Raw genomic sequence first — 13242 nt, 5'->3', positions numbered from 1 at the left:
AGACATCTAATCCATCAGCAAGCCCCAGGGATAAGCTGTGGGATCAACTATTCTAGAATAAATCTCCTCTCTAAAGACAAACTCCACAGCCTCCTCCTGTGGCTTGTTTCAGCATTTTGTTACCCTACCATTATAAAAGTTTATTTTTTATTTCCTACAGTTTCCTTTGTTGCAATTTAAGTCAAGTATTTCTCATTACGGACATGAAAAAGGATTTCTTTCCCCCTTCCAGGAAGTTTGCATGGATTTTGGGGGGCATGTTTAGGGTTTATTTTAGTGGTAGTGGTGGGGTTTTTATACATTTTTTGAAAACAGTTTTGAAGTTGTTTTTCTCTAGCCTTTCTCTTTAGGTCCATGATCCCACTTGGTTCCATCTGTCATGTTGCCTGTGAAAATTTCAGTTGCTGTCTTGTGGAAGCTCTCAGGTGTTCCAGATGGCTGTGCAGTGGGGGCCCCACACCAGACACTGCTCCAGCTGTGACTTGCCAGCTCTAACTAGAGCAAAAATGTGTCCTGCAGGCATTTCTCTTGTTTGTACACTCCTGTATGATGCTTGCCTTTTTCGCAATAGCATGATGTTGTTGACTCATCCTCGCTTTGTGATCTAGAATAACCCCTAACTATTCCTACTTTCCTGTTGGTCCCCTGCACTGTATTTATATAATGAACATAATTCCTTCCCCTTGACAGTATTGAATTTCACCCTCTTTTATCAGACCATTTCTCCAATGTAGCCAGGTCGTTGTAAAATGTGCTTCACAGCAAGTTATAACTTTTGATGTCCTCAGAAAGCTGAGCAGGTAAGATCTGAGTTCCATCAGCCATCAGGTGCTGCTGAGCCATCACTGCTAAGTGCTTCATACTGAACAGATTCCTCTGGAGCTCACCTACAATGTTCTGTTTTAGAAGATCCACAGAAGCAATTCTCTGAATATGATTTCCCTCTCAGTATTGCACCTTATTTTGGATTTATCTAGATCTTGTTTCTTTAGTGAGTTTATGGAAAATAGCAGAGAATTTTCTTTCTGGAAGTCAGTTCTTGATTTGGTGTGTTACAGGTTGAAGAATGTGTTGGTCTTGTCTGGGGTAGAGGCAATTTTCTTTACAGTGGCTGCTATGGGACTGTGTTTCAGATTTGTACTGAATTCAGGGTTGATAATATAGAGATTTTTAAAAATTGTTGAGCAGGTCTTTTACAAAGCCTTTCCTGCTTCTCATATTGCCACACTGGCAAGACTGGGAACACATGGGAGATTGAGAAGAGACACAACCAGGACAGGTGACGCCAGCTGACCAGAGGAACATTCCAGATTGTATGACATCAAGCTCTGTATACAAAGTGGGGTAAAGAAGGATGAAGGATGAAACTTTTGGAGTTTTGGCATTTGTCTTCCCAGGTAACTGTTATATGGCCCTGCTCCCCTGGAGGTGGCTGAACACCTGCCTGCCTATGGGAAGTAGAGAATTCTTGTTGTTTGTGTGCAAGGCTTTTGCTTTCCCTATTAAACTCTCTTTATCTCAACCTGTGAGTTTTCTGCCTTTACCTGTTCTGGTTATCCCTCTGATCCCACTGGTGGGGGACTGAGCAAATGGGGCTTGTCTGCTGGCTGGAGTCAAACCATGACAGAGGATCATCTCACCTGGCTTGATATCTGGGTGGTAACCCTCCCCATCCAGGACACTTGAAGTTAAATTATTTGGTTTGCAATTCACTGACTGTAGTTCCTTTCCTTTTTAAACTCAGACACCATATATAGGAACCTGGAATTATCTGGGTTGGCAAAGACCTGTAAGATCATCAAGTCCAACCATTAGTCCTTCCAGAAGCAAACTTGTCAGAAATGTACCAAATCAGCTTGAAAATTACTGTTTTTCTAGGCACGTTTTGTCTTATTTTATCTTTCCTGGAGGTGGATACTTTATTGTATTAAACACTTGATTCCAGTTCATGAAGACTGGCAAAAAATAATAAAATTACATGTTTTGTCATCCTGACTGACCTTTGCCAATATCTCTCCTCAAATAAATAGTAGCTTCATGTAGTAAATTTACCAGTTCATGCTGTGGTTCACTTCCCTTGCTGGTCAATATTCTATTTCTTCAGAAATAAAATAAATACTGTTCTGGTTTTTGAAACGTTCTTTGTATTTCTTTGCATTTCAAAGCAAAGCTGTAGTTTTGTAGACAAAGATATAATGAAATATAACCTTTTTTGTAAATTCTTTTAATGATGTAATAAGAGCCATTATTATTAATAGAGGAATCATTTTGTCAATAGCATCAAATGTTCTTCAGTTTTGTATTAAAGAACAGTTTTCAATTAGCAGTTAAGGAAACTATTGTCCTCTCTTTCTCCATGAGGCAGCTAATCTTTCATTGCGTGTGCTGAGTGCACACGCAATGAAAGTGCACCTCAGTTCTGCGAGGTGAGTGGGTGCAACTCACTTCTGATTCCAGCATGGATTTCTGGCTCATTCTCCTTTCTGAGTCTGGCAGTAAGGGTATAGCTACTTGTCTGCAGGGAGCTACACTGAAATCAGTTCACTACAGAGCACGACTAAAACATGACATCTGACTACCTGCAATAGAAGAAGACTTCTTATCATTGCCAGCTTCCAGATTTTCATTTTTGAAATTATTCCTTCCAGAGCAAATAAATCATTGTTGAGTTTCGTATGACTACTGCTACTTGTATTTTTGATAAAACACGCAAACCAAACTGGTTTTATCATTCTGTCAGTTGTGTCACTGCAGGATACTGGAGCACACTGCAGAGGTGCTTGAGCTGCTGCCAGCCGGAGATGGTGCTGCCCATTGTCTGTGCACTGCTCTGACAACAGTGGAAGTGTGTTAACGTGACACTGAATTTTGTCCTTATGCTTGTTCTGCCTCATGCTGTAGAAATGTGGGGATTTCTGCATCTCATCCTGAGTGGGCTGGGCATTGCTGTTCAGGTAGCAGGGAGTGGAAGACTGGCGACATAATATGACTCAAAGCACCCTGATATACATATACATATCACTGGAAAAAACGGGAAGATTTTCATAACATTTCATGACTATCCAGCAGTCCAGCAATTCTGCATTTGAGTGAACTATTTAAAAGTGGCTTATTGGTATATTATTGCAAACTGGAATCTTTTTAGTCTGTAATTTCAGAATAAAACATTTTGATGGTAAGGACTGTGATTAGAACTGGTATGAAAATGAGGTACTTTCCTTTAACAATTCAATATAAATATGGGTAGTAACTCTGGAAAAATAATTTCCCTCCTATTTGTTTTTTTTTTTTTTTTTATTTTTAGGACCAGGTGTCAGATACAGTGAATTTGCTATGTCACATCCAAAACCACCTCCACTTGTTGGACAACACACAGTGGAGATACTGAAGAGCGTGCTGGGGTATGAGGATGACGCTATAGAAGAACTGCTTTGCACTGGTGCTGTGGCTCAGCATGAGGTCAGATAAGGAACATTAGCTACATTCCTTCACACTGAGTTCACATTACTTTGTCCTCTCTTTGCTCCCTCCAGTTTCCCTAATGGGACTCAAAGAGAAGACATAATTTAATTCCTAATTTTCTTCCACGTGTGTTTGTATGATTTTAACACTGATGTATCAAATAAACAATCTCATGCTGTCTGAGTGAAAGATTTTCTTGGGGTGGTTGGGAATAAATGTAATTATACAGTCCTGTGTGACTACTCATTCTCTCTATTTCACATGGAAAATGGAGTCCTTATCATAATTATAGTAATTGCCTAAACATTTGTCCCCAGAAAGACATGATGTTAGTGAAAAGAAGCAGAAGCTTTAAAATCTTTATACTAGACTCTCCACTCACAGAAAGCTGCTTTGTGTCTTAATAGAGAGGAATTTATTTACAAATTGGTAGTTGACACGATTGATTTTGAACAGAATTATCCATCCTGAAAACTTTGTTCATCTCCAGTTTAAATCAAGAGTAGACTAACCATTGCAAATTTTACCTCTATTCCATGGAATTCCAAATTACTAATATGTCATTATATTACATTGCATAGTCATGACAATCTCAACCTGTTAGCAGAAAGAAGCTCTAAATTTGCACAGTTCTTCAGTTATCAAAAACACCTGTTCCAAGACCAGTTGAGAGACAAACTGTGGCTGACTAGTCTTCTGTAATTTTATTCAGAAAGGTTCAGGGTACTCTTCATTAAACACCGATTCACAGAAAACCACATGCTGAATGTTGAATACCAAAACTTGCCTGATGGTTCTGTGAGTAGGTGCTGATCCCTATCTCTGACTCTAGTTACCATCCAAACCACCTTCATTATGGAGAAAGCACAGGTTGGAATCTGTACCAAATTTTTTACTCAGTCCAACTTCCATAGTTAAAACCTGGTGAGAGTTGGCTGATCTTCCTCAAATTTCAAAATACCATATCCTTCAGTAGGGTCGCTCTTGAGAGTAAGGCACCATGCACTGGAAGAAACTGGAAGAATTTGTTCCATGAGAAGTAGTAAAGAAAAGATTAAAGGAGAGCCCTCTCTTCTCTATAAACCAATTTGGCAGCTCTTCACTTACAGAAGACATCCCAAGCTCCTCTGTGACAGTATATAATTTACAGCTAAAGTAAACTCAGTGTATGGGAAGGGTTTAACCTTTGTTGTGTGCACACTGGGAGCGAGGCAAAGCCTTTCTATTCCTAGCACTGAATAAAACTAAAATCGACACTCAACACACAATATCCATGTTTCTCTCAAAGTATCAGAAACAGGCCTGGCATTATAAATAGCTTGTCACTTTGTTTCCACTCTAACAAACAAGATCCTCTGTATTATATTTGAACTTCACAACTCTGCATTACCTTCTGGAAGAAGAAAAGAGGTCATTACATAATCAAATTGCAATGGAACCCCACTGTGGTTGCTTATTTTTGAAGCCCAGTGTTTTGGTTCATTTGTTTGCTTGTTTTCTCTGGTTTTTGTGTCCTTCTAATTTTTTTTTCTGCACTGCATTCCTGGCACCAAACACCATACTCTATCCATGTGCTAAAGACATCATGAGATCCTGGAAGAGTGACTTCTAAAATAAATATAGAAATAAGTATGAACTGAGAATTGGGACACTGTAGGGGAAGAACTGAAAGTGAATTGGAGGAGATTTTGATATAGTCCACCTTCCTTTTAATCTAAAGGGAACATCCCCTTTTTAATGAGAAAAGCAGAAATTTGAATTCTGTTTCATATAAAATGGATAATCTGATATTGAACTAAACTTTGTTTACTAATGAAAAACACTGTCAGATAACATTCAGAAATAAATTTTCTGGGTTTACTTTCCAAAGGGTTATTTTCTTCACATTTCTAAATATCACATTCATAAGGTATAGTAAAATATTGCTTAGTTTTGTTAGAGGATTTCTAAAAAACTCAAGATTTTTTTTTCCTCTGCTTTTCCAAGCAATGGAAATAGCTAATCACCATATCCTTAGCTAGTTGGCAGAGCTGCTTTGACTTTCACGTAGTAATGCTGGTTTAAATAAGCTGAATATTGGGCTTTAAACTCCATGAAGTATTTTGTGCAGAGTTCACACACAAACAGTGTTTGCCTTTCTTTTTCTGTTTTTTCATTAGTGTTTTTCCTTTCCAGTTTGCTGTGTTGACAGTAAAATGCCTAAAGGGACAATTGGAGACATTATTTTGTCTCACCTCCAGTAGTTACTGCAACAGGAGAAATCCAGATACCATTTCTCAGATTTTAAGTCAAGCACTCACACATAGACTGATGCTTACCCCTAAAGTCAGAAATAAATGGAAGCCTTTAAATAGGAATATCTGGAAGCTAGAAATTCCTTTAGTTTCCAACATCTGATCATGAAGTTTTACCCTTTTCTTTCATAAGTTTTGGTCTTTTGGTTTTGGATGATTTGGAAGACATTTAAATGATAACTGTGATAATATTTAAGCTGTTATAGTACCCTTTTCCTTTAAAAATTAACAAATAAATGCAGAAAAAGGTATTCAAACAAGATTTACTGTACACTTCCCAAGAATCTTCATTAATAGGTGTCTCTAGAGCTCAGTTGCATTTTGACAATATTGTAATTTCAAAATGGTTTTCTCTTGTACCTCAAAACTTGGAACCATCACATCACGTGGGATTCTGAAACTCATAAACTGAGATCCCTCCACTTTCGAGGAAGAAATGTAGTTTGTGATGACTGTACACAGCTGCCTCTGGCAATGAATATTTGTTTTTCTCTGCTTAAACTGCAAAGGAATCTTCTGGTGCTGCCATGATGTGAGAGTGGGTGTGGTACTTGCTTTAATTTGACTTGATTTATACATCACTGTGTTAAAAAACAAGATGAAGAAAAAGCCCCCAAAAGCAAAAGTGTGATACAGAACACACCTGTTGTCTAGTTCCAAACTGAACCCACTCACATGTGTTTGCCAGGAAGCTTTAGCTACCATTGGAAAAGGAGCTTTCCATTTTGACATGTGTTCTTGATGCCGTGGTCCGTGGCCACTTTGGCTCCATTCTCTGCATTTGGGGGTCCCATTGTTCTTGTATTATCTTCGCTATTAAAAATGTTCCCTCAGCCCTCCTCATATGACTGCCTTCCTTTCTTTTCCATGCAAGCTAGTAAAGCTCTACACCAAGTATAAATCACCCAGAAAACTGCAAACTGGTCAGGCAGAGTCAGGAGGATTTTGCATAGCTCGAGGCTCTCACTGAGGGATACTTTACTGCATCAAAAGAAAATTCCAATCAAATAAAGGTCAAATGGACAGGAATGGATTTTTCTTGCTCCTGCATGGATCTTGTTCCTGGTGACTCTTCCCAGAACCATGCACTTGGGAAGTCCTCGCAATAGGTGCCCTGGAACTGACATACAAAGAAGGTCTTTTTTGGTTAGTGGCCAGGAGGAACAATCTGCTAACTATCAGAAACTCACCAGCCTCAGTAGTGATCCAGCTGATGTGCATAGGCCAGTGAAGCCATATTGGTATGAAGAACGGTCTGTAAAAGAGCATCACTTAATTGTCATGAAGGGAAATGCTCTTTTTCTTCTCAGGCCTATAAAATCAAAATAAAGATTTGTTATTTTGTCATTTTTATATCTTTTAATATTAAAAAAAAATATTCCAAAACAGAGAAAGGGAAAATATCCCTATCCTTGACTTGCATACAAAATATGAAAATCCTTTTTTTAAAGTTCATTGAAATAGATTGATACCTGATGATATTAATCAGAGTTTTGGTCTTGCTTCTTCAGAAATTAAAGCTTGTCCCAAACATGTCTAGTGACAATAGGCTGAGGCTAAAATAGCAGTCAGAAATAGTTCTTCCAATGAGTGTACTCCAAAACTGGGAAGAACATTTTCATTAAATTGCCATATAGCTCTGCCACTCACAGAGCACTGTGAATCCTCAGCCCTGGTGAGGATAAAAGGTAGCTAGACATCTCTGTAATTGAAATGGTCTTGATTTCTTTTACTATCTAGATGACAAGACGCAGTTAATCCTTTGACCTTCCTAACATTATAGCACTGTTCTAAAACATATTTATTTTCCCAAAACATGTTAAAATGTATTTAATTTCCAAAAGACAGAGGAAAGGTAAAGTACTTTCAGAGTTCAGGAATGCTGGCACAGCTGCTCACATTTCATGTCAGTGACATTAAACAGTGCCAGATACAGTACTTTTCTTAACTGTTTGTACATTGAGTTTAATGTGGCCTGATGAAATGCTAAAGATTATTAGCTGGTGAAAAAAACCAATGAACCTGAAAGCAGTTCCTGTAGGATCAAGTAACCTCTCTACACAGAGGCCTCCATGATACTGGCCAATGTGATTAAATGGTAGACAGTGATACAGTAACATTTTTAAAGCTGACAATCAATCAATTCAATTACTGTAGGTTTCTGTTGTGACTGGAATTGGGAACAGACATGAGAAAAATGTCTGGCATCACACGGGCCTATGAAACTTTTGAAAGAAGATCTGTTTTTTGGCTCAGACTGTGTCAAACAATGGAGAGGGACCCATGCAAGGGTTAAGGTGGAGATAAGATAATTTTCAGGTTTTATTTTGTTCCCTAGAGCTACAGCTAAAAATGAATTAGTAAGTACCAATTAGTCCTTAGTTATCAATAAATTCTTAAAAATCATAGTGTGAGAGTACACTAAACTGCTTGCCTTAAAAAAACCCCTCAATATAGTTTAATTTATAGTGAGCAGAGGTTTACAAGGTACTCAGGGAATCAGACTGGGGAGGAGCTCACTTCACTGCAATTGCTTCTGTGCATCAGCTATTTCAACATTTGTCTAACAACTACCCCAAACTAGCCAAAAGACCTTTTAAGTATAAAAAGAAATTTGAAAATGTGTAACCTGGTAGAGGAATGCATATGTAGCTTCCATTTTTTAAAGATCCATACTAGGAGAAGGTAAAGTTTCACATTAAAAAGTTGAGTACAAAAATGCAGAGCACTGTGTACATTTCCCACTGAGATTCTCTTCTCCTGGTGGATTGAGCCTTGACTAATCATGTGAGAAAACGGACAGTTCTCTGATAAATTGTTTTTGGTCTTTTCATCAAAGCCATCTCTCCCCCAAAGCCAACACTAAGGACTTTTAGCAGAAAGATGGAAGTACTGATTCAAGAAAGCCACTGCAGAGTTTTCTGAAAGTCACAGTTTAGGTGTCTCATGCCCCTATTGTCTTCAGGCCAGGTGGCCTGGGGACATCAGTGATACATGACGTGTTCATCCTGTGAGTATCCTGTGCTGCTTATCCAGTCTAGTCAGAGAAAAAATAGGGAAATACAGTTTAGTCAGAGAAAAAAGGGATAAAAAAAAGGGGATAAGGAAGCAGTCACTCTACAAACCTCTACAGGTGTTACTAGAGTACCATTTTTCTAAATTCTTCAGGAACAAACCACATTATCTGACTGCCTGTATTCTGTGGCAGTTCTGCCCACTCATTGTATCATGTCCACTCTACTAAACGCTCCATTTGTGTTTGATGGGGAGCAGGTTGAGATAGAGAAAGAACCTTAAGAATAACCAGGATCAAGGAGAGAAAACACTGCTTGAGACTTTGTTGCATCTATGTTGTCAGAAAACTCCAGATTCTGTAGTATGGTCGTAGGGCCGATGGCCTTGAATTCAGCCCAAGTATCCCTGTATCCCTGCAGAACAGTTCTGATTGTAACAGATCTGACAAAAGTTTATGTGACCAAACTGAATGACCACAGATCCTGGTTGCAAAGCAATATGAACTTCATCTGAAGACCTGGTGAGGCCTGTCACTTTTAGTCAATGATGTTAAATTGGTAGAAGTATTAATTTGTAAACCAATTTGAAACTGTTAGTACTTTTGAAGAGTTTGACCTGCTTGCTGACTCATTTTTTGTGGTTTTATGGACTTGCTTCCTTCAAATTGCCTCCTAATGCACTGGTTGTCCCCTCTCATTTGCATTAAAAGCTGTATTTGTGAAGTTTTAGAGCACAGATTTCCAAAACATTGTACCTCTGACCATTGAATTCATTCTCCTAAAGCATGAAAACTGTTTGACTACATTACAGATCTATTTTGTGCCATAAATATTGGACAATTAAAAACTTAATCCACTGTCCTTGAAAGGCAATGAAGGGGCATTCACATTTATTTCAGTAGGGAGCCTGAATCTCAGTACAACAAGTTTGTGCACTCCAAGTACACAAAGCTTTAAATTCCTATGGTAAAAGCTCACAGCCTTTTCAGTGCTCTCATCCAGAAGCCTTACATTATTAGGGTTTCTATTCCTTTGGTAGGGTCATTGCACTTTCACTTTAAATCGTGATTCAAAAATTGACGTATTTCTTGCATCAAACACCCCACAAGGCTTTATATGGTATTTGTACTTGCCTCAATGACCATGCTATTAGCAATGTTGGTGACATCAGTAGAATGCTCATTTATTGAACTTCGGAGAAGAAGGGATTCTAACCTTTTGGAGAAGAGAGGGATTCTAACCTTTTCTATGTAGCTTTCTGTGAGAACTGTTGACTATTGCCAGCCTTGAACACTCAAAAAACTCCAGAATTAGACCCTAAAGTAATCAAGAACAGATTAAAATTTTTGAAGATAATATTATGATAGAACAATATATCTAGATGTGATTTGTAAAGAAGCTATAACAAGATTTTTGATAAAGAGCTAGCTACATCTCTGGTACATATTTGTCCATGAAACAAAATGCAGGTCATGACTGGCTTCCTTGCAGGCCTGGAATTTGTCCAGCTTCGTTCTTTTAGCTTTAGTGAGCTGATACTTTTAAGAAATTATTTCTAGGAAAACATTGGAACTGAATTATAATGATGATTTTGAAGTATCTGGTTGTTGATATCAGCAGCCGGATGATGGGATCAAGCTGATGCTATTAGCTAAATTGAAAAAGGTTCTCTTTCATGTTATTCAGCATGTATTTGAATAGGTTGGATGTGAACATTTACAATGCTGTGAAAATAAGCATTGTGTGACTGAAAACAGTTTTAAACTGCATTCCCCACCTCTTCCTATAAGTAAAATCATGGACAGTTCTTCAAATTCTTCACAGAGAATGGAGAGAAAAACAAAACTCTTAAGGGGGGATGAAGATTAGTAGTAGCACATACAGGAGTTCTTCTTGGCTTATCATAGTTCTTTTGACTCCCATAGCTTTAAAGAATTTAGTCTCATGTGAAGAGGACTGATCCAGTGATTGTTGGGCAAACTGAGGGCTATCAGAAAATCTGCATGCCACAGATTTCCTGTTTGATGCTGGGCAAGTCCCATTCTCTTCCTCTAGGTTATCTGCATGTAGTTTGGTACTTTCCATTCAGAAAGACAAAGTAAAGATTGCAAGCTGACCTGATAGCAGAGGCCATCTCTGTTTAGACAGATGGAATCCATTGTCTGTCTTGCAGAGGCATTGTGTTGATTTAAAAATGCATGTGTTGCAGCATAGCAGAGAAGTTAAATTCTTTTGCAAAGTGAGGACATTCTATTTTTCCTGTAAAACCAACATGAACAACCACAGTTTCCCAATCTCTCGTTACTGAAACAGAGAGAAGCCTCCCCAAAGGGCTTGTGAAAGACCTCCACAGATAATTTGGGTATAAACAGATAGTATCTTTGTACCTAGTGGTTGCTTACGTATAAAATAGGGATCACAAGCTTTTAGACTTTGGCCTTTCTGGCAGCAACAGCAAAAAGCTCAGGAAGTTAATCTCATTTTCTGACTGGGATAGTGAATTTAGGGTTAAGGAGATTAGCTGCAATGTGTATTCCCAGGAAGAACTACTGACAGCTGTAATAAAAGCTAAAAGAAGAAGGTTTTACATCTAAGGCAGAGAAAAAATAGAAGAAAGGCAAGACAAAAAAAACCCCAAAAAATCAAAACAAACCACAACAAAAAAACCCAAACAGGTAAAAGAGAAAAAAAAGGAAAGAAAAAATTAAAACAAGAAAAAAAAGGAGAATAGAAAAGAGGAGAGAGAAGAAAGGGGAAAGATATGGTGAAACATATGAGAAATTATAGGGGAAGAAATAAAAGCGGGGAAGAGATAAAATGGGAAGGAAGGGAATGGCCTTGATATACCAAGAAAAATCCGTCATATACATGTTGCTGTGGTTGATCCTTGTGATAGGTTGAATAGTGATAGATGGCTTTAAAGGTGTGGGGAATGATCCCAGACAGGAAAAGGCAGAGGGCACTAGCAGTGACCTGGGCTAGCCTTGTGGAGACATTTTAGTAGGGCTGCAGGAAGGCCTTACTCACTGCATTGTTTGGTCCCTGGAGTGTGCCTGGTGGTTTCACCCCAAGCAGAGGGGGGAAATTACACGGGGGTGGAGAGACATCTGGACAGACCATCAAGCACAGCTACCTCCACAACCAGGGCAGGGAGGAACCCGGGGATGTCTAACTGTAAATGAAGCTCTTTGAATCTTGGAAAAAGTGTTCAAATTACCTAGGCAATTATTCCAAATCAGTTCCCTGATCTGGTGGTATGTGATGACTGCTTTTCCAGTTAAAGAATTTCTCTAGAAGGGTGGACAAGTGACTTTGCCCTTTAAAAAAGCAGAAGGTAACAGTGTTGTTTTCCATTTTCCTCACTCTGCAAAATTTCAAATGAAGGGCCTGATCCCATGCCAAGTGGAGCACATGGAATTACTTCCTTGCCTTTGATAAATTCTGGCTCAGCATTTAATTAATAGTCCTGATTTTATAAAGTTTTTGGTTTTGAACTTTTCACTCCACCTTTTCCAGATAGAAAGATGGAACCCACACTTACCTCATTAATTTCAGATGGTTTGTTTCTGCTTTCAAGGTGTGCGTGTGGAGCCCTCTGAACTTCCTGGACACAAATGAACATTAAATCTGCCTACACTTAAAAGTAGGTCTCAATAAAGCCAAACTTTTTGAAAGTGAGTTTCAATCTGATTTTATTTGTAATGCTCATATGCATTCCAGGAAATACTGACATATTTGAACTCCAGGAGAACAGATAGCAATGAGAAATGGATTGAAATCTTGCACATTCAAATACAGAAGAAATTTAAAACTGTTGAAGACGTGCTAAACCTGTTTTTTGAGCCTTGCTGATTAGTTACTGAAATCAGCCATTCAGAGCAAAAATGTCCATTTGATTTCAGCAAATATCCGGTTTTGCAATCTGCACTCACTCTAAGTGAAAAATGAAGAGTAATTAAATGACCTACACTGTCACATCAAATCACACAGTTTAAATGTTCAGCTTCCATGCAAGTTAGGGTGGAAACGCAACAGCTTCCAAAGAAAGAAAAATCAGGAGCTCAGGGTATTATTCAAATTTAATGACAGTAACTTACCTTTAAGCCCTCCATGCTCAAATCTTAATTTTCCCATTTAAGGTCCTCAAGAGACTGAAAATATGTGAAAATGTATTTGGGCTCAAAATATACTTATTTCAGACATCACCATCTGTAAAATGCCCTTGCTTTTAAATCTCCAGACTATGCTGCCGAGGTGAAGGGGATTTGCTCGGGAAGACCAGCTGTCTGTGAGTGCCTGTGGGTGCACTTGCAGTTTGACTCCTTTGAGAGCAGCCCCAAAGCACAGCAGTAAGGCAGAGGTGAGGGCTGTCTGTGGTGTGCTCCCCTCTCCTGCAAGGCAGGCAGCGGTGGGCATGGCAGGGAGGGCACAGCACAGTGTGTCGGGAGCCAGCTGGGCTCACAGACCTTAGC

The 13242-nt window shown here is 38.8% G+C and overlaps 1 protein-coding gene across 8 annotated transcripts in view; it reads left to right on the top strand.

The window, feature by feature from the left end:
- The window catches only part of SUGCT (succinyl-CoA:glutarate-CoA transferase), a 309001-nt gene extending 305356 nt beyond the window's left edge, over nucleotides 1–3645 (top strand). For 6 of the 8 annotated variants that reach the window (XM_026793422.2, XM_026793421.2, XM_026793420.2 and 3 more), the window contains one exon: nucleotides 3305–3645. In XM_026793422.2, the coding sequence (XP_026649223.2) occupies nucleotides 3305–3468 (164 nt within the window). In that variant the 3' untranslated portion in view covers nucleotides 3469–3645. The remainder of the gene's footprint in view (nucleotides 1–3304) is intronic. The other 2 variants (XR_012580477.1, XR_003380359.2) reach the window with 2 other exon arrangements.
- The last annotated feature ends 9597 nt before the right edge of the window (nucleotides 3646–13242 follow it).

Source organism: Zonotrichia albicollis, chromosome 1 (genome assembly GCF_047830755.1).
Source record: "Zonotrichia albicollis isolate bZonAlb1 chromosome 1, bZonAlb1.hap1, whole genome shotgun sequence".
Classification (NCBI taxonomy): Eukaryota; Metazoa; Chordata; class Aves; order Passeriformes; family Passerellidae; genus Zonotrichia; species Zonotrichia albicollis.
This window is presented reverse-complemented; position numbering and strand designations above follow the sequence as displayed.